Source organism: Planococcus citri, chromosome 5 (assembly GCF_950023065.1).
Source record: "Planococcus citri chromosome 5, ihPlaCitr1.1, whole genome shotgun sequence".
Lineage (NCBI taxonomy): Eukaryota > Metazoa > Arthropoda > Insecta > Hemiptera > Pseudococcidae > Planococcus > Planococcus citri.
In genome coordinates, this window is record NC_088681.1 from 55,549,383 (window position 1) to 55,572,080 (window position 22,698).

Sequence of the window (22,698 nt, forward strand, 5' to 3'; positions counted from 1 at the left end):
TCTAATTTTTGTCCAAGTTTTCATAATATTATCACTATTTGGAAATTTTCAGTACCGAATTTTGAAGCATTTTATGTGTTTTTAATACATTTTCAAGCAATTTTCCTCAAACTTTACTTCACTTTACATCAATTTTCAACGAGTTTATTCATTTTTTTCTAAACATGTTTTTTCTAACGTTTTTTCATGGAATTTTTGCCAAATTTTAATGAAATTGTACCACATCTCGACTTGATAATTTTATTATTTTTTTTCATGTTTTCAACACTTTTTCGAGCCAATTTTGCCAATCTTATTGAAATTACATCACTTTTTGGCAAATTTTATGTTTTTTTCTCATATTTTCAACAAATTTTCATGCAATTTTTTTTTTCAAATTTTACTGGAATTTCTTTACTTTTTGAGATTAAGTACATACTTCAGGATTGAAATTCTTTTTTCAAATTTTCACAACAGTAACATTATATGTACTAATTATAAGTAGAAACCAAAAAAAACAATGTTTCAAACTTTTTTTCGCTCAACTTTTGTGAAATGTCACAAAAAATTTCATCGCTTTTTGGCAACTTTTGTTGATTTTATGACATGACATTTTTTTGATGTTATAATTTTCTCAGTCGAATTTTATTTCATTGTCATTCAGAAATTTTTAATAATTTTAACTCTGTTTTCAACACATTCTCCTAAAAAGTGACAAAATTTGCACGCAAACGTGTTAGGTGATTTAAAAACAATTTGAGAGGGGGGGGCTTATAATTACCTACTTAATAAAACCACTTCAGGAAATTTCAAAAATTTTTGAAAAATCTTTAAAATCATATTGAAATAATACTCGTATAAAAGCATAAAAAGAAAAAATTGCTATAAAGTGCCAAATTTTTGTAAAGTTTGACAAAAACGAAAAAACTGCATAAAAACGCATCGAAAACAACAAAATTATTCATAGAAATTACTAAAAAATTTCAAATAGTGATGAAATGCCATCAAAATTTCTCAAAAGTGGTAAAATAATTTTTAAAAATATATCAAAAATCAATCAAAATTGCCAAACAGTGATAAAAATTGAGTGAAATTTAACAAAAAAACTGTTTTTAAAAAATGAAAAAAGACATTAAAATTACAAAAAATTGTTCTGTAAAAAATGATGAAATTTTAGTGAAATTTTTTCAACATTAAAAAATGTTTTAAATAAGTTGAAATTACATAAACACATGATGAGAATCAATAAAGTCGACAAAAATTGTCAAAAAGCCATAAAATTTTAGTAAAATTCGACCTTCAATAAAAATTTTTAAAAATATTTTTTCCTGCATAATTTTGGAAAATTTTCCAAACGGACCAAAAGGAACAGACCAATTTTTCAAATCTTGAACAATATCAGAGAAAAAATAAATTTCCAAAGAAAAAATAGGACATTTTTTTCTGGTTGCAGAACTTTCTGGAACGATCCACCCCTTCCAGTGAAAAAAAAGATCCGTCAGCATTCTCAATTCTTCTCGCATGCGAAAAATTTCAAAACAATAAAGCACAGAGGGGGCCTGAATTTTCAAAATAAAAGTTCCAAAAGTACTTGATAAGTACAAAAAGCACATTTTGGATATATTTTTTCCAAGTTTCTTGAAAAATTGACTATAAAATTCAGTATAGTCAATTTCGACTCCCATTACAAGCTTTTTTTGTACATTATGAACATTGAATCAGAATCCAGAACGTCGAATTCTTCAAATTTTACGAATTCTTTAAAATTGGACCTCTGACAACAGCCTGGAAGGAAGGGAGGGGGGGGGGATGCTAAAATCCAAAGCTCTCAATGTTCTCATATGATATTTTCTACTCAATCGAGCAATTTTTCCACAAATTATCGACCAATCATTTAGGTACCTAACCTACAGTAAAATATTGATCAACTAGTGGAACATGTTGAATTATACATTCCACTTAATAAGCAATAATACGTAGAATATAACACATTTCGCTCACTGTATTAGTACTATCGGAAATGTACCGATGACGTATTTCAGCCCCCTTTCCCCCCCTCAACCACACCACAACCCTTTCGAGCATTACATTCGAACTCACGAACGTTTTGTCTTAATAAATATAGCGGTATCGTGAGAGTTACATGTTTCTTGCATTTGTACACATCAGTGAAAGGAAAGCCTACTGGCAAAACGGCGTCAACATACTAAATACATAATAAATTGTATGTTATAATCGAAAAGACTGCGACCGACACAACAATGCACACAAGAACCGCAAACATATTACATACTACGTTCTTACTTCTTTTTTACGACTCTCGCCATCTCTTACTTATGTACTCTCTTCGGGGTCTCGACTGCATAATTAAAAATTACGCACAAATACTTATCGAGTTATGAACGGCGTCATTGCACTCGTCATCACCTCATCATCATCATTATCACATCACCGAAGTTAACTTTTTAACTGCGTTCGAGAAACGTGCACTGAGCTTAACCTGTATAACCACATCTCATTCTCATCTGGTGGCATGGCACGTGAATTCGATCATTACAGGCGATGAATTACTGAATTTTTTTCATACCGGAGAGTCCGGCCGCGGCGGGGTGAGAGAGGGCAATGCCAATATTATACAGGAAGATGTGGGGAGAAAACGAAAACGACCACGGTCAGCACACTTCATTCATCGTCATTAATAATAACACGCTTCAATAATAGTATACTAGCTACATACGTTAGAATTCTTCCTACGATATTAATTATTAATTGATTACTGATGCGTTCGATGCTACAAATAGATTTTGAACTTCATTGATGAAGAGTTGCCCTCCTATTTCGAACATTGGTTAAATAATTTTGGCCAGGTTTGGGTGCACTGACAAGGGGAATCGAATACTTGAACTTGTAGGGTCAGGTTCAGCAAAAAAATGTCTACATTATCAGCTGAAAATTGCCATCTGCTCTGAAATCATCTTGAAAATGAATTTTAACACCTAATTTTGGTTGGGAGTTTTGGGAATGCTCTTAAAACCCTTAAAGGCCTGGACCAAACTGTAAAGTGATTCAAAAAAAATGCTTTCAATTTATTGAATAGGACTGACATGAATATCACTTTAATGTGTTGTATGCCCCCCTCCCCCTCAAAACCATTTTGTAAATGAGGGGTCAATTTTTTCATTTTTTTGTAAATTACGAAAGAGCAAAATACCTAATTGGCCCAAATTTGAGGTAATCTTATATAATCGCATTCCACCCACCTAATTATTGAAAGCAAATCCTTGATGAGCCCCTTCCCATTTTTGGTGGGGCATAAATATGAAAAAATTGAGGTAAAATATGGGCCAATGTCATCCATTTTTAATTTTATGAATTTGTTAATATGATTTCACAACATATAATCACAAAGGGTATACGCAGTGGGGTACAGAGCGATTTTTTCATTTTTTGATTAACTAGTTTTGTAAAAGTGGCAAAAACATGAGACACGAGCACATCAAGTACCGCATATGAGAATACACTTTACTTGAAGTAAAAAGTACGACAATTATAAAATGTGTATTCAAGCATGCCTCAGCTTTTTCAGGACTTTTTACTTTTAGTTGCACAAATATCTAAAGCTCATCATGTTATGTTGACAATTTTGTATCTGGTAATTTTAGCGTTCTTTCGTAGCTGAAACGATCTTTCTGTGTGGTGTTTGGTGGCAACACTGACGTTCACATGTTGTACTTTCGCATTCGCCTTAGTTTAAGTTTTCATTCCGTTCTCTGTTCTCGATCTCTCGATGTATTTTGTAATGGCGTTTTTAATAATTATATTTTTAAATGGTTCGTACATTTTTATTCATTTATGAAAAACATTCACTACACATCAGAATAAATCTCGCACATCATTCGTAATTTGGGTGAAGTGAAATTTTTGTACGATGATGCAGCTTACTCGACTGGAATCATGATTAGTTACGAAAAATAATAACAATATACAAGAATGCCTGAGCTTTTTCAGAACTTTCAGCTGTCAGCTTCTCATACCTCTAAAGCACAAATGAATAAATTTCACACTTCATTCGTAATTGATTTGGATAACGTGTAATTTTGGTATAATGATGCCATTTACTTGACAAAGACATTGGGCCAATTGTAAGGGAATCATGATTAGTTACGAAAAATAATAACTGTATATACAAGAATGCCTGAGTTTTTTTCAGAACTTTGAGCTGTCAGCTACTCCCGCCTTTAAAGCACATCTGTATAAATTTCACATTTCATTCGTAATTAATTTGGATAGTGAAATTTCTGTATGATGATGCAGCTTCCTCCACTACAAGATTGGGCACAACTTAAAGGAATCATGATTAGTTACAATAATTATAAACTATAAATACAAGAATGCTTGAGCTTTTTCAGAACTTTGAGCTGCCAGCTATTCTCACCTCTCAAGCACATCTGTATAAATTTCACACATCATTCGTAATTAATTTGGATAGTAAAATTTCTGTATGAGAATGTTGTGCCCAATCTTGTGGAAGAAGAAGCTGCATCATCATACAGAAATTTCACTATCCGAATGAATTACAAATGAAATGTGAAATTTATACAGATGTGCTTTAGAGGTTAGAGTAGCTGACAGCTCAAAGTTCTGAAAAAACTCAGGCATTCTTGTATATAAGGGTAAGGTGCTCTAATGTCGACCACATTTTTTCTTTTGGCTGCCAAACGAACACTTTTTGAGATAGAAATCCCGGAAATGGCTTAAAATACACCTTGATCCTTCCCCCAACACATGCCAAAAGCTCATTGACATGGATAAATTTCTAAAGTTTTTACAAAAGTTTTTCCTCAACAACTCATAAATTGAATTTCAAATTTTTGGGTCCTAATTCCGACCACCCCAGAAATTGAAAAATAAATGTGTAAAAAGAAGTACAAAATCAATTTATTTGCGAGTAATTGAAATACTTTTCATAACTTTATCATTCATTTAAACAATAGCTATAAACGTACTGATTTTTCGAGAGCATTCCATGTGTTTTTTCCCAACATGACCGTACTTTGAGAGACCACCGTTCCACAGCAGGGGCAGGTGAAAATTGAAAATTTTTTGGGGCCATTTCTACTCCAAATCTTTAACATAATATTTCAATTTTTAGCAAAATCAAAGATTGCATAAATTTTTCAGATCCGCCCTAATAAGTAGGCATAGGTGATGTGATTTGTATGTAATTTAGGAGAAACATGAGGTGGTCGACATTAGAGCACTTTTCAAAAAAAAAATTTTTTGAGAAAATTTTCAACTTACCTTCGTCAAGTTTGAGAAAATTTTATTTCATTGAATTCCTCGTCTTTTTTTATTCTCAAAAGATACCTCACATAATTAGAATCACATAAATCACCGAAGTCATAAAACGCAATGTGAGAGGCGCCAAAAAGTTTTTGACCCTTCAAAACCAATTTTCTGCTCTATCTAATTCAGTTTTGGTTTTAGGGTTACGATTTTGGTGTCATTCGTTTTGTCTGTGAAAAAGGAATAGAAATACATTTTTTCCGGATAATTTCCGGCATAATTTGAATGAAATCGGCAGGTGGTCGGAATCAGAGTAGTGGTCGGCATTAGGGCACCTTACCCTTACAGTTATTATTTTTCATAACTAATCATGATTCCCTTACAATTGGCCCAATGTCTTTGTCGAGTAAATGGCATCAGTATACCAAAATTACACGTTATCCAAATCAATTACGAATGAAGTGTGAAATTTATTCATTTGTGCTTTAGAGGTATGAGAAGCTGACAGCTGAAAGTTCTGAAAAAGCTCAGGCATTCTTGTATATATTGTTATTTTTCATAACTAATCATGATTCCAGTCGAGTAAGCTGCATCATCGTACAAAAATTTCACTTCACCCAAATTATGAATGATGTGTGAGATTTATTCTGAGCTTTAGATATTTGTGCAACTAAAAGTAAAAAGTCCTGAAAAAGCTGAGGCATGCTTGTATACACATTTCATAATTTTGTTGTACTTTTTACTTCAAGTAAAGTGTATTCTTATTCTCATATGCAGTACTTGATGTGCTCGTGTCTATGTCTCATGTTTTTGCCACTTTTACAAAACTAGTTAATCAAAAAATGAAAAAATCGCTCTGTACCCCACTGTGTATACCTTTTGTGATTATATTTTGTGAAATCATATTAACAAATTCATAAAATTAAAAATGGAGGACATTGGCCCGTATTTTACCTCAATTTTTTCATACTTATGCCCCACCAAAAATGGGAAGGGGCTCATCAAGGATTTGCTTTCAATAATTAGGTCGGTGGAATGCGATTATATAAGATTATCTTAAATTTGGGCCAATTAGGTATTTTGCTCTTTCGTAATAATTTACAAAAAAATGGAAAAATTGACCCCTCATTTACGAAATGGTTTTGAGGGGGAGGGGGGCATACAACACATTAAAGTGATATTCATGTCAGTCCTATTCAATAAATTGAAAGCATTTTTTTGAATCACTTACAGTTTGGTCCAGGCCTCTAAGGGTTAATCGATTCCTAGAATTAGAGTTTTCAGATTTTAAGGATGCAGTTTTCTAGAAAATTTAATCAGGAAAAAGAGAGTGAAATATTGAGATTTATCGTATTCGATCAATCGGTCATAAAGTCAGCAATTTTTCACATTTACACAATTGATTTTCGAGCAGCGCGAGCGTGAACGCGGATTATTTGCCAGGTTTCTGAATCAGCCGCAAACAGCTGCGAAGAAATCCCCAAAATAGTCGAACTAAACAACACGCACGACGAATCGTTCAGTTTCGAAATTCATTCCATATTGTCAGTTTTCAAACCATTCACGACCCCCGAACTTGAAATTATTTTTGATAAAATGAATCGATTCAAATTATTCTTATGCTATATTACATTGTGGTGTAGTAAAAGGTGATTAAACGAATAAGAAGGATACTAAGAAGAGATAATCGTAACTATTACCTACTTATACATGATCTAAATCAAGTACGTTCAACGACTTATCACACATTAAAATATTTACAGCTTTAACTTTCGATCTGTATAAAAAACAACTCCTAGAAATAAATTCCGAGTACGAAGATCCCTTCACGAGCCATCCTCATATCACCGCTTGTCCAGCATCATCGAATTCAGAAGAAGAAAAAATGTTTAATCAGTATGCCTCCATTACCAGAAACAGCCTATTCCTTAAACAAGTTTACAGTGAGGGAGAATTAACCAGAAACATAAAACTGAACGTTTGTGATCAGCCACCAAAACCTCAATTAGTTTACAATGATTCGACAGATGTTTTTCAGTTCGGTTATGAGGTTGGTACACGACAAAAATTCGTCAAAAATTATGTACATACATTACATAACAATATGATTTTGTATTAATTCGAGGATTTTATATAAAATTATTTTGCAGTTATTTTATCAAAAGGATGAGATAACACTAGAATGCGACTACTATGACAAACTCGGGCCAGTTAGAAACGTAGGTAAGCCATTAAGCATCGATATAAAATTGGAATTTTCAAATACCTACCTACTAACTCGATTCAACAACTTCAAAAATTGAGATTATGTGTCATATTTTTGTACATAAGGTATACAGGTTTTACAAGAGGAACCACTGAAAAATCCAAATCCCAACAAAAAGTATATAATATCAGAAAACGATGAAAATAATACATTTTTCAAAATCAAAGCTAAAGAATGGAGAAAACCAATGGTAGGTAAGTAGATGAATTAGCCATCAATGGGAGATCATTTAAATATTGTTGGAGGCAACTAACTAAGGAAAGATTTTTCATATTCTGTAGGTATACTACTGGATAAATGTACTGAGTATCGATGTAGACCCTTTCAAACACTACAGAGTTTTGACCTTCGCAAAAGATAGCTCCAAAAATTACTCAGATAAATCTCGATCAATGTCGTATTGCAAAACCTACTATTTTGAAGAAGGAATGACTTTAGATAATGAAAATCCCGAAGTTGGAGATATCCCAAAGGATGAAAATCACGATACTGCCGAAGAACGACTCGTTCCTCGATTAGAAAAAACACAAATTTTACCAATGCAGATGTTGCACACATTCGTAGCCAGGCTCGCCACTTGCCTGTATCTGAATTTCGCTTTTATATGGAACACCGTCGCCAATCAGCAATTGAAAGCAGTAGATTTGTACTTATACGCCATGTATCAAGTGAGAAATAAACACTATTGCTATAGAAGAACGTGCATTAAATAACATTTGAATCTGATAAGTTTTGAACAGATCTCTAATCCGATCTCAAAACTGATTAAATTGAATCTGGGTCATTCCTCCCCAATTTGACCAACGTTTTCGAATCATGTCTTTCGATTTCGCTCAATTTTTTTGTTCACAATGTCTACCCACCCAATAAGTAAGAAACCCACAATTAGTTTGGTTCCAGCACCTCAAGAGGGGGGGGGGTGCTTCAATTATTTTCACATCGTCTCGAGGTACTCAAATTCAGCAGCGCATTAATCCACAGCTATGATACTAAAATTTGTAGAGGGTATCCGAGGACCACAATTACTCGCCATAGCAGGGAACTTTATGCCCTTGGTCGGAGGCAGCACTGCTTAGCAGCGCGCTCTGGACAGACTAGTTCTGCCAGAGCAGAGGATGGCCGAAACGGACGGCTATGTCCGCCTCGCAGTTTTCTGATGGTAGCTTTAGGTAGCAGAAGTTATAAGTTCATTGTTGCTCTTGTACAAAGTGTAATCGAGTATTGTGCAATAAACCTCTGAAAGGAATATTGTGTTGACTTGTTTACTGTTAGTTAGTGGTGAGTCCTTGTCTAGGTGAATACTACATCGGCTAAGTGCGGAAGGGTGCCTCGTGCAACTTGATACCTGTGTAAAACTGCCTTTCCACACTGAGCGCCATCTATCAGTCCAAGTTCAAATCTAAAGGTATCTTTGGTGATGGGAAGGGTGTCTTGAGGTAACATAACTTTTGGTTTGAACATTTGGACTGATAGATGGTGCTCAGAGTGGAAAGGCAGTTTTACACAGGTATCAAGTAACGAGTTGCACGAGGCACCCTTCCGCACTTAGCCGACGACTAGGAAGGGTGGTTGTGAGCTTACTCCAACCCATTTGTGGTAGAGTCAGTCAGAGTCAGTGTTTACCACTACATTGGCGCCCAATGTGGGGCGCCAATGTAAAGGTAAACGGATGTTCTAACTTGCCATCCACAACAGAACAAGTTAGAATGTGGATCTATCTTTCCCACCCTTCCTAGCCAAAGCTTAGTCAGATACCTTTATCTAGTATATTATTCAAGAATACGATATTCAATGCACAACTGTTTTATTGAATGAAAGTATTTTGTACAGAATATTATTTCTATTCTATCTATTCATAGAATGACGACCATGTACAATGTTAAAACATAAGCACTTCTGCACTTGCATGCGACCAAGACCATATCATAAAGATGTAATGAGGCCACAGACGTCCGTAATGTTCGTCCTGCGCTCCGTCCAAACTAATCCGTCCAGAGCGCACTGCAAAGCAGTGCAGCCTCGACCTTAGGGCATAAAGTTCCCTGGATCCCTGCTATGGCGAGTAACTTAGGTCCTCGAATACCCTCTACAAATTCTGAAAAAATTTCCATAGATGTACCTTTTGATATTTTTTCGAAATATATTCAATTTTCGAGATGAGATCTTTTAATGGAGAGGGGGCACCCCCTCCCCCAAATTGGGGCAAAACTTTCAAACAAAAATCCGGGGTGTGTGATATATCGAATTGTATGTTTTTGGTAACGTTGAGCACGAATATGACGTCAGATTTTTGATTGGACCCCATCCACGGTTCCTAGTTGGACTTTTGCCTAATTGGGGAGGCTTTGGGGGCCATGGGTGGGGTCAATTTGAAAAACTACGACTATATTCGTGTTCACTGTTCAGCGATATCGAAAACATACTATTTCATATGTCACACAAATGAAACCATTTTTTGACTTTTACCCCATTTGGGGAGGTGCTGGGGGCTGTGGATGGGGTCTAATCGAAAATCTGACGTCATATTCGTGTTCAGCGTCACCAAAAACATAGAATTCGATATACCCCATGCCCCAGATTTTTGTTTGAAAGTTTTGCCCAAATTTGGGGGAGGAGGTGCTCCCTCTCCATCAGAAGATCCCATCTCGAAAATTGAATATTTCAAAAAAACATCAAAACGTACATCTATGGAAATTTTTTCAGAATTTTAAATGGTACCTCCCAATTATAGCGCCATTTTGAAATTTCAACTTTCAATTTGAAAGTTGAACTTTCAACTTTTGAAAATTTCAAAATACTTGAAAAGTTTAAAATACAATGCCCTTTCGAACTGTGAAATAATTTTTGATCAAAATATCATAGTTTTGGAGCAATGTGCTGCTGAAGTTGAGTACCTCGAGACGATGTGAAAATAATTGAAGATTGAAGCACCCCCCCCTCCTCAGGTGCTGGAACAAAACTTATTGCGAGTTTCCTGCTTATTGGGTGGGTAGACATAGTAAAAAAATTTGAGCAAAATCGAAAGACATGGCATTCAAAATCACATTTTTTTTTTTGGTCGAATTGACATGGAATGACTCAAATATCAAATCATGATCTGGTCAGATATGGCAAATACACTGATCTGAATCTGATCACACCTAATCCTACCCATATCTACCTCAAGGCAAGTTTTACACATTCTGCATCCTATTTTCAGCTATGGCCTTCCGAAATTGAACTATATTTCGGCGTGAGTGGTAAATCAAGGACCATCTAATTATATAAAAATCCACTTCCCCAGTAGCGAAAGTATGTAAATTTGTTGGCTTTTTCGCGTTACCCAGCGTTGGTTTGTTTACAACGTTTGGTAGGTACGTAAAATAGGTGCACACGAACGCGGTTTTTTTTTTTTTTTTTTTTTTTCATTTCATTCTGCAATTCTGCATCAAATCAACTAAAGTCTTAGTACTCATTGATTGTCAGTATTTTCGACTTTCGTTAGTGAGTTTCGTTTCGAAAATATTTAAAATGCAAATATTTTTCAATTCGAAATTTCAACTACTCAAATTACCAGGATTGATTATTATAATTATTATATTGATTTGACATTTGACAGGGAAGCATGATGTTCTCTTCTCCGTTGAGTGAGAGGATTTTCAAAAATTAATTACCAGAATGATTGATTATTGATTTGATGGGGAAGTGGATGTCTGCTTTTTAGTAGACAATTTCCAAAAATTTATTGCAAGGGTTTTTTCTTTTTCGAGGGTTTTGTGGAAAGAGAGGAATGCAATGAGATGATCAATAAATAGCAAAACTTTATCACATTTGATGATTTTTATTTTTGATTTGACGGGGGGGGGAGTAGGGTGTCCGATTTTCAGTCAGACAATTTTCAAATTGCAATGGTTTTTCGAGGGTTTTGTGGAAAGGAGAGGAATGCAATAAAATGATCAATATAAATAACAAAAATTCATCACATTTTTAAATTTTTTTTTCCAACAAATTTCTATATTTTTCATTGTTTTGAAAATAAGATTAGTATGTAGGTGGTTTGATTGAAGGGAGACAGATAATGTAAAAATGTAATACCTACTTCAACCTTACTCGTAAAACACAATTTTTTTGTTCATTGAAGTAGATAATATGATTGATCGCTCTAAAACTGCATTATTATGTAGGTAGGTAGAAGTACCTACTTACTATGAATTAATGTTACCAGGATTGATTTGTTATTCATTGATTTGACGGGGAAATATCATGTTGAGTCAGATGAGCTGATTTTCAAAAATTAAATTACCTATTTGATGGGAAAAGTTGGCATGGTTGAGTGAGATCAGAGATGAGACAATTTTTGAAAGTTATAAATAGGTATAATAATAGGTACCTAACCACAATTCGTGTTTGATTTAATTTGACGGGGAAATAAAGGAATTTGAATGATAATCATCAGGAATCATGTTCAGTGAGTTAAAATGATTTTCAAGAATTCTGATGTTTGATTTGACGGGGAAACAATATGAGGTGCAGAGAAGATGGGGACTGGGGAGATTTGCAAAAAAAATTGGATTTTAATGGCGCGATTCACTTCACCCAAAAAATTGAATCCAATTCAAAATCAACGATGGACTCAATGGACTCGATTCGCGATTCAATGTTGGTATTTGTGGCATTTTTAAAAAACTGTAGTGTTTCTAAACAGCCTCTTGAGGTTCCAAAATTCAAATAAAACGGATTGGTTTAGCTTGAATACTGAATAGCTAAAATAGCTTGAAGCTTCAAAACGACTTGAAACCATTGTCCAGTAGGCAGTAGTCAACTTCAAAGCGTATTGAAATTGGTTATCAGAGTGAATTTCGATTTTCCAACTCCATTTGATGAAATTTTGTGGGAATTTCAAGTTTCTCAAATTTGCTGCAGGCCATAGGAATTTTTAAAAACTTGCTGGAGGTTCCAAAATGACTTGAACCCACCTGCAGTAGACTTGATACAATGATACTGTGTTAAAATTGGAGTGCAGAATTCATTTTGGATTTTCAACTCTGCTTGATAAAAGTAAAGTTTTATGGAAATTCAATTTCGAGTACTGAATAGTCCGCTGAAAGCTACAGTAATTTCCAAAAGGTCACTGGAAGCTCCAAAACGACTACACAATTTCTGCTTTGTACAATGACATTAGGTAACTAATTGTTTCTCATAATATCGTATTCCTCAGTCATTTACGGATACATGGGTACACAGGTTCACTCTGCCCCAGTACCCATCACACGGGTTCCCACTAGTTAACCCAAATTCAAGACCAGGAATCAAAACAGAAGACGAAGTTTTTCTGGAATATCCCATCCCTCAAGTAATACACAGAGTCATCAAATACACACTGCAAGATAAAATCTATCACGTTGTAATCATAATCCATAATGATACAAATCCGATAAAAGAAACCGGTCGACTTTGCACCGCTGATCCTGAATTAGAAAGTTGGAATGTTATAGAGAATGAAAATATCGTGCCTGGAACAACTTACGCATGTACACTGACATTTGATATTATTGATAAAACAGGATATCTCAAAGGAACGCCTTTTTCATCTTTGCTCAAATTGGACGCGTTTCCTGAATTTAACCATCTACAGAATAGAATTATTTATCGTAATGTATTGGAAGATATTCGTAAAAAACAAGATTCTATTAAAAGCGATGAATATTAAAGTTTGAGAATTGAATTATGTCAAGTTATTAATCCAGAGTTATTATCAGTAGATTTATTACTTTGCAATTAGCCAAGCTTTTGAGTGAGCAGCTAAGCAGATGCGATTGGTCATTCTCCAAATCCAACTGTTCTGATCTGCTTAGAACAGATAAGGGTTATCTGACTGTTTCTGACTAGATCTGATCATACCTGATTAAACCAAATCAGGACCGGTAATCTACGTACATATTCGAACATTTTCATACATTTTTTTCAGCTGTACTAACAACATGCTCCTGAGCATTTTACACTGCTGTGTTCCTAAGTCGATGGATTAGTACTTGGATAGGCAGATGAAGTATAGAGTACTTTGGATCTGTGTGTAAAGTATGAAACATACACTCGCTATACTTCGCATTCAGGTTCTTCATATTCGATCCCAGAGACACAGATTTATTACGTTTACACAACTGATTTTTTTCCATCTGCACGAACGAATCATTTTGTCAGTTTTCTGAGTCAGATAGACAACTACGAAGCAATGAAAAATCTGTTCGTATCAATCAACAACACTCATCGATCGATCAGTTTCAAATTCATTATTCTTTCAAACGCTCTACAATCACTGAACTAAATCTCACCCGATATAAAATGAATTCTTTGAGATTTTTTTTCGTTTTTACATCACTATGGTGTTGGAATTATGTAGCAGAAGTGAATTCAACGAAGCAAAATGGTAATTGGTAATACGTATGCACATATTAAAAATTATCTGTCGATTGAATTTAATCCCTTAAATAACACTTTTTTACAGGCATAATCTTCAACCCAGATGAAACCAAACTCTTGGACATAAATCCACAGGACCAAGATTTGATAATAAACCATCGCTTTATAACTGCTTGTCCAGCTTCTTCGAATTCAGAAGATGAAAATATACTTAATCAGCATGCTTCTATTACTAGTAACAGTCTATTCGTACAAAAGCTCTACAACAGTGGCACATTAGCAAAAAATACTGAATTGGGTATTTGTGATCAACCACTAACACCTCAATTGCTACTAGACGATACAGAGGATGTTTACCACATTGGTTACGAGGTCGGTTAAAGGATTTCAAATTACATATGGAGAAAATTCATCATTTACTAATTTACTGAAATCCATCACTAATTTATTGCAGTTGTTTTATGAAAAAGGAACGATCAATTTAGATTTCACAAAGTACTACGATTTCTATCAGGTAATGAAACATATCTTGTACCTAATCACAAGAATACGAATCAGCTACAGCAAAATGTGCATCAATCAATAACTTCATCTGCGATAATTTTGTGTAGGTTTCCGAAAGAAAAGCAAAAGAGAATCCTAATCCCAATATGACCTACGTAACTGTAGATTTCGATAATAGTAATATAATGTTTGGAATTAAAGGAAAAGAGATGCAGAAACTAATGGTAATTAAACTTGAATTTTCATCGAGTAGGTTCGAATTTGAATTAGATAATAAAAGCGTACGTTCTGAAATTCTAGGCATACTATTGGATAAATGTACTATCAATCATTATCAGCTCTGACAAATTCGGGAAACTTATAGCCTTCGAAAAAGACACTATCAATTATCCAAATACATCCCAAACAATGTCCCACTGCGAAACTTACTACTTGGAGGATGGTAAAATCTTAGATAACGAAAGCCACACAGCTCAAATATCCGCAGATATTCACGATAAAACTCCTCGACTGGAAAAAACTCAAATACTACCGATGCAAATGTTCCACACACAAGCTGCAAAACTTGCCACTTGCAATTATCTGAATGTCGCCTTCATATGGAACACCGTTGCAAATCAGTCATTGAAAGAAGTCGATCTCTTCTTGTACGCGATGTATCAAGTAAGAAATTAACATCTTAACAAAGAATCAGGTGTTTGAAAAAATGGTACATATTTCTAAAATCTTATAAAATTCCAGCTATGGCCTTCCGAAATTGAATTATACTTCGGTGTGATTGGCAAATCAGATAAAATTAGTCCCGATACACAAAATGAGCTTAAAACAGAAGACGACAGTTTCCAGCAATTTGCCATCCCCCAAATGATATTTCGAGTAGTGAAATACAAGACGGGAGACAGAACCGATCAAGTTGTCATTATTATCCATAATGATAAAAATCCTATGCAAGAAACAGATAGACTTTGTAGTCGAGATCCTGAATTAGAAAGTTGGAAAGTTATAGAGAATAAAGACACTACCCCTGGAATGGCTTACGCTTGTGAGCTCACACCACGTATGGTCGATAAATTGGAATTTTATTATTATAACGATTATAGCACTCGCGGGCTGCCTATTCTCAAATTGGACAAATTTCCGGAATTTGATGCCTCTAAAAATAAAATCGTCGAACGAAATGTGTTGGAAGATATTCGTAAAAGAATTGATTTCATTAAAACAATTAATGCCGGAAATTAATTGGAAAAATGTACAACTCAGTTAATTCTGAAGCTTTATAAGGTATGTAGTAAATTAAATGTAAGATGTAAATTAGGTATTGTTACTAATGTCAAATGAGTATAATAGTGTTAGGCAGACATTTTTTAGAAATTTTATTGGCTGCATACTAGTCCAGGAAAATTAGACCAAAAAAAGGGGTCATAGGGAAAATTGAGGTAGCAAGCTGAATTTTGGTATACTGGTTCATTTTTGTGTGCTGAACACGAATCCGATGAGTCCCCGCGCGTCCCTGGTGAGCGTTCTCCCCTATTGTGGATCTAAGCCCCCCAAAATCAGTTTTTTGCGATTTTCTCCGCCGCATTGCATTTTAGCGAAAATATGTCAACAGGTAAAATAATCTACGTCAAATTCCCGATCTGGTGATATATCAACTTTCCTTCTACCCCCAAGGGGGGTGGAGCTAGGACCGTTCAAATGAGAGGGGGTTTGTAAAATGCTATTGACGCTGGGGAGGGGTGAAATTTCCCCCGACAGCGTTCGGGTTGATACTACCATGGAAGGTGGGTACCATTGAGAAACTTCCACTTGAAAAATATCAGATCCCCACCCCTTCCCTTTTTTGGGGGACCCCCCTTTTTCTGAAATTTCAATAACACTTTTCTCAGCTCCATTTCAACCGATTTTGAAAATTTTTCTGAAAGTTATGTATAACCTTAGTAGGTATCCCCAAAAAAATTTTTAACCCCCTCCCCCCATATTTACCCCTCAAAATGACGTTTTTTTCATTTTTTATGCCTATTAACAGTCAAGATTACGAGGTACAATTTTGGAAACACGTTTTTGGATGTATTTTCGGCCCCCAAACATCATATACTTTTTTTTTAGAAATTTTTGCTTTGATGCGCCGTGGTGAAAAATTGGAAGAATGTGTTTTGGGAGGTAGGGGGTGAAATGGGAATTTTGAGAAAAATAACTATTAATGAGTAGGGTATCGTTTTCATATGATTCGATACCGCTGAGCACGAATATGACTTCAGATTTTCTGCTATAATCGCCTAGCCCTCTCCACAGCCCCCCAGTACCCCTAATTTTTAATATTTTTGAAACAGAGTTATTTTGATGATGTTGGCGTCGTTTTCATATGATTCGATACCGCCGAGCACGAATATGGCTTCAGATTTTCTGCTACCCTCACCTACCCCTCTCCAGTGATGAGTTGATTTGGGGTTCACCCCCTCCCCCCTCCCACTTCATAAAATCATTATTTCCATTAGGTACACGAGTGAAAAAAGGGCGATCGTATGTGTTATGAAATAAATTTGTGTTATGACTATTACAGATTAACACACTCGACCATTGTCCTCCCCCTTTGGTGGATCCCTGCCCCCCTGAATGATTTTTTAGTCATATCTGTCATATCTCATTCAGTTTTATTGCTATGGGACAATTACATAAGTTCATCGTCATTGTATATAAAATTTCTCGTAGAATGAGCTACAGCACATGGCTCTCCCTCGGGGGGGGGGTGGACCCTTGAATTTTTTCTATGCAGAAATCGTAACAAATCTGTACGTGTATAGATACTGTGTAGGTATGAGGAGCATATGTGGCGTATCTATTTCACAGAACGTGTTGGAATGGATATTAAGTGAATCACAAATTAACATTCTTTACTTTTTTTTATAAGTATTTCGTTACCATATTTTTTTCTTGTGATTTTTTATGTAGGTAGTCATTGAATTATAAAATACATACTCATACATACTCAAGTTACAGTTTTCATGAATAATTATTATGCCACATATGCTCAGCATACCTATACAGTCAAATACACATACAGATTTGTTACGTTTTCTGCGTGGAAAAAAAAATCAAGGGTCCACCCCCCTCAAGGGGGAGCCATGTGCTGTAGCTTATTCTACGAGAAATTTTATGTACAATAACAATGAACTTATGTAATTTTCCCATAGCAATGAAGCCAACATCATCAAAATTACTTTTATTTCGAAAATCGTGAAAATTGAGGGGGGCTGAGGGGCTCTGGAGAGGAGTAGGTGAGTGTAGCAGAAAATCTGAGGTCATATTCGTGCTTAGCGGTATCGAATCATATGAAAACGACACCAATGTCATCAAAATAACTATATTTCGAAAATTGTGAAAATTGAGGGGGGCTGAGGGGCTCTGGAGAGGGGTAGGTGAGTGTAGCAGAAAATCTGAGGTCATATTCGTGCTCAGCGGTATCGAATCATATGAAAACGATACCCTACTCATTAATAGTTATTTTTCTCAAAATTCCCATTTCACCCCCTACCCCCCAAAACACATTCTTCCAATTTTTCACCACGGCGCATAAAAACAAAAATTTCTAAAAAAAAAGTATATGATGTTTGGGGGCTGAAAATACATCCAAAAACGTGTTTCCAAAACTGTACCTCGTAATCTTGACTGTTAATAGGCATAAAAAATGAAAAAAACGTCATTTTGAGGGGTAAATATGGGGGGAGGGGGTTAAAAAATTTTTTGGGGATACCTACTAAGGTTATACATAACTTTCAGAAAAATTTTCAAAATCGGTTGAAATGGAGCTGAGAAAAGTGTTATTGAAATTTCAGAAAAAGGGGGGTCCCCCAAAAAAGGGAAGGGGTGGGGATCTGATATTTTTCAAGTGGAAGTTTCTCAATGGTACCCACCTTCCATGGTAGTATCAACCCGAACGCTGTCGGGGGAAATTTCACCCCTCCCCAGCGTCAATAGCATTTTACAAACCCCCTCTCATTTGAACGGTCCTAGCTCCACCCCCCTTGGGGGTAGAAGGAAAGTTGATATATCACCAGATCGGGAATTTGACGTAGATTATTTTACCTGTTGACATATTTTCGCTAAAATGCAATGCGGCGGAGAAAATCGCAAAAAACTGATTTTGGGGGGCTTAGATCCACAATAGGGGAGAACGCTCACCAGGGACGCGCGGGGACTCATCGGATTCGTGTTCAGCACACAAAAATGAACCAGTATACCAAAATTCAGCTTGCTACCTCAATTTTCCCTATGGAATGTTATTTTTCCTGGACTATACAGGTAGCTGTTTAGGTACATTTTAGTTTTAAGGAATGAAAAGAGAATCAATTGTTGTTGTTGATTGTAAAATCTATTCCGGATAATAATTTAAAATATAAAATTTGTTTTCTCAATAAATTCGTTATTCAACAATTCAGAAGTGGGATAAACCGTGGGAAAATGTAGCAGAAGGCGTTATTCAAGTTCATCATGTTCAACTTGTAGGTCAATGACTAGTTCATCTTGTCTGTTGCCTGAGGAAGACGCAGTGCTCTTTTGGGTGCGAATTGTGTTCCCAAATTCGAACCAGGTTAAGTTGGTGTCAGTTCCACTACATGGTTATATAAACTCAAGGAGTTGGCTGCAGTTTATAATTGAAAGCAGCAATTTTGTTAATCAAGTTGATTTTGATGTCAATTGACTATTGGTATTGACTATTGAGCCATTTTATGATTATTTTTATGAAAATTTTCCGCGATTGTCAGTAGTAGGTCAGTACTTCTATTTTTCAATACATATCTAATTTTAGGTAAGTACATATATTGTATTTTTCTGTTGCTATGTGTTTCATTAATTTTTACAACAAATTTCAATCATGTACAGTATTTTCAAATCAACTTTTTCAATTTTTTATTGATTGATAATTTTTCAATCATTTTGCACAACATTTTAATAATTATTTTGCACATTTTTTCATCAATAGTAGGGTAAAAAACGAAGAAAAAAAAACGAAAAAAATAACGTAATTTTTTCGTTTTTCGTTTTGTTATGGCATAAACATTTTTCATAACATTATAATTTCGTTATCGTTTGTTCCATAAAAAATTCCGTTTTCGTTTATCGTGTCGTTATTATAATGGAAAAAATTCAGTTTTTTTCGTTTTTCGTTACATTAAGTATAACGTTATGACAACACTGCTGTCAACTAACAATACTGGCAACTCTGTTAAAAAATGATGTTTAATCCTCCTAGCAGCCTGGTATGTAAATAAATCCTATCAGATCAGTTTGTTATGTGGTACTGATAGCCGCAAGTAGTCGCGAGATTTGAATTGACCAATCACAGCCCTTGACAGGAGTATTACTTCCATACCAAGCCGCCCAGATAGCGTCCTTGTTGCGAAAAAAACACCCAATGTATTTTAAATGAAGTTGCCAGTAAGTATGTTAGTTGACAGTATTTGCAGACACAAAAGATTTTGACACCCAGCTGGAAAATATGTTGAATCGTAAGAAATTAGATAATGAAACTTGGGATCAATATTATTTTAGTAAGTTAAGGTGCACCGGGGCAAGTCAGAATGATTTTTCGCAATTTCAACTTTGACCAGCTGTTACTCCCCTTCTAATGAACCAATATGGATCAAATTTATTATGTAGGTTCCCATAAGGGTTCTTAACCTATGGTGAAAATTTGAGCGCGATTGACACAGTAGCGTTCGCTCAGTGGAATAAAATATAAACTGTTCTGACTTTCCCCAATTGGGGGAAGTCAGAACAGGCTAAACTTTGCAGAGGCGTAGATCACAAACGGAGAGTCCTAGAAAAATTGCAAAAAACACGAAATTGTAGAGAATTTAATTCTCTTTGAGATTACTCTCATCAGATTTTCACTGGGACGCACGGTTCGTCCGCTATATGCGAAAAACTAAGAAACAGAAAGTCTGTATTTTAGACCAAATTCAAAACAAGTTCAAAACAACAACAAACTGCAATTAAACCAAAGACATCTAAAATGAAACTGAATCGCGAAAATTTTTATGCCGTGATGAAGTAGAGGTAGTACCCTCAAGTCACCTTTAGTGGCACTTCGCCAGATATAAACCTCTAGGCGCTAGAGCAAGTTTTCTAACTTACCCCGAATTCCAACTTCCCCCAGTGCACCTTACAGTTAATTTGTGAGTGCAGAATCAAAGGTGAGGATGCAGTATCCTGCGCCTGCCCCTGCCTAATATTTTATGCGAATTTCTTGAATAGTTTAAATCGCTTGTTCACTGATAAAAATGGTTGGTCTGTGTGGTAAACAAGATCTGAGCATGTGATCAACGTGATGGAGACCTGTGTGGCAATCGTGATCTGAGTGATCATTCCAATGATAAGCAAGAGAAGACATTTCAATGTGACTGCTACAATTGTAGGCATCCTTGAGTTTCAGGGTCATTCTAAGGCCCATTATGAAAAATATAATTTTTTGTAAATTTTTTCACCCATAGGTATCAGTTCAACTTGTATGCTTCCCGTACAACAATGACCATGCTAATTTCGATGTGAATGTCGACCCATCCACATCCGTCACTTTTGGATGCCACATGTCGATGTGAATTTAGACTCTGTGTCGAGCCAATTGTTGATGTAATTGTCGACCAATGTTGATCGGCATTCATGTTGACAATTGGCTCGACACAGGGTCGAAATTATTTACATCGACATGTGGAGTCCAAATGTGATGGATGTGGATGATGGATGTGGATGGATCGACATTGGCATCAAAATTTACGTTGACCTCCAGCTACGCAAAATTGTTAAATTTTAGTTTCAAAATTGAAATTTTTTTCCAAAAATGATTTTCTCTTACACACTTAGGTGGCCATTGCTCATACTGAAAGCGAAAGCAGCATCGACGCGGAGGTCACCTCCAAGAAGTACAGACAGAAAGTCCATATTCAGTATAGTTGAACATTAAACTCTTTATACTGAAAGGTACAATAGGTTATCTAAGAGTACTAAACTAATACATTTTCATGTCGACGACATGTCGATGTTAATGTTGATGTGAAATTTGACATCAACAAATACATCCACAATATCAACTTAATTTTTCAAATTTGAGAAATCTTTGAAAATTTGGTCGATGTTAGTGTCAATGTATTTGTGGACGATCGACTTTCACATCGACATAACATCGACAACTCAAAACTATGGAAAAGTGAATAATTTTATCAAGGCCATTAAAAATTTTTTCTCCCTTCAAACAAAGATCATCTTTTCAAATGCTTACTGAGCTTTTAAACACTGGAACAGACTCATGTCGAGGTATCAGAAATAATGAGAAAATTTCGAAAATTTTCATCAACCTGGCTTCTTTACAGACAGAAGATTCCTATTAAATAACTTATTGGTCACTTTTCCATCATCATGTTGGAAAAAAACGTAGTCAATGTAAATGTCGACGTCGACAATTGTTGTACAGGTTAATGATCATAATATATCTACTCCCAAAAGCTTATACATGAAAGTTCAAATTTTAAACTTTATTGAATCTTATTTTGGGGATGCAAATCTATTAGGTACACAAGTTTGGCCAAAATGAATACTGGTTTGAGAATCTTTTATTAGTAAAAAAAAAAAGATTTTCTAATAAAATGACCTCGAAACTCGACTTTCAAAATAATTTTTTTTTTCAAATAAAAATCCCCACTGCAAATCTTTTTATTTTTGACCAAACATTTTTTTGACTTGAAAATTATGTCACTCCCACATTTGTAATTTTCACAACTTGTGGAGAAAATTATTTCTTATTTTTTCTCAAAATTTTGGATTCTGACTTCAAAAATTTTTGACGTACCTACCTATACCTAATATATTATTCAAAAGTTCCATATTTTTATGTTGGTATTACTCACAGAAAATTTTCGTATCTGTACATCAAAAATTTATTTTGGAAATCAGGATATAAAAATGCCCATTTTGAGCATTTCCTCGAATTCCAAACGGAATTTTGAGTAAAATTCATTTGCTTAAAAATAATATGCTTAACGAAGTTACATCTACGCCCTCCCATTTCATCCGTCTCACACTTCTGGGGACTCAAAGAATTGAATTTAATACTTCAAAATTTCTCATTCTTTCCTCGATGGTTTCAAAAGTTGTTATCCGAGAAGCAAGAGGCACTTTGGATCTGCGAAAAGTATAAATTATAAAATCGCTACTTCGCATTCAAGTTCTTCATACGCAATCGTAGAGACGCAGATTTATTACGTTTACAC

The 22,698-nt window shown here is 35.1% G+C and overlaps 2 protein-coding genes and 1 long non-coding RNA gene across 5 annotated transcripts in view; 2 read left to right on the forward strand and 1 right to left on the reverse strand.

Moving 5' to 3' along the window:
- The window catches only part of LOC135847171 (uncharacterized), a 354,358-nt gene that overhangs the window by 19,619 nt on the left and 312,041 nt on the right, over window positions 1-22,698 (reverse strand). The gene's annotated exons all lie outside the window — the stretch shown is intronic.
- LOC135848044 (uncharacterized) lies at window positions 6,965-7,724 on the forward strand. The gene is made up of 3 exons (XR_010559300.1): window positions 6,965-7,315; window positions 7,416-7,488; window positions 7,597-7,724. It is a non-coding gene; the product is annotated as an uncharacterized LOC135848044 (long non-coding RNA).
- LOC135847550 (uncharacterized) lies at window positions 13,797-15,943 on the forward strand. The gene is made up of 6 exons (XM_065367112.1): window positions 13,797-13,937; window positions 14,016-14,302; window positions 14,385-14,444; window positions 14,542-14,658; window positions 14,735-15,097; window positions 15,176-15,943. Exons 1-6 carry the CDS (start codon window positions 13,853-13,855, stop codon window positions 15,671-15,673), a joined length of 1,410 nt encoding a protein of 469 aa, XP_065223184.1. The 5' UTR covers window positions 13,797-13,852; the 3' UTR covers window positions 15,674-15,943.

What these genes read in the sequence shown, in the direction of transcription:
- LOC135847550 (XM_065367112.1), top strand. Translation starts at nt 13,853, where the DNA reads ATGAATTCTTTGAGATTTTTTTTCGTTTTTACATCACTATGGTGTTGG. An exon ending in AGTACTACGATTTCTATCAG is followed by an intron (nt 14,445 to 14,541) that starts GTAATGAAACAT and finishes AATTTTGTGTAG; the next exon opens with GTTTCCGAAAGAAAAGCAAA. An exon ending in AAGAGATGCAGAAACTAATG is followed by an intron (nt 14,659 to 14,734) that starts GTAATTAAACTT and finishes CTGAAATTCTAG; the next exon opens with GCATACTATTGGATAAATGT.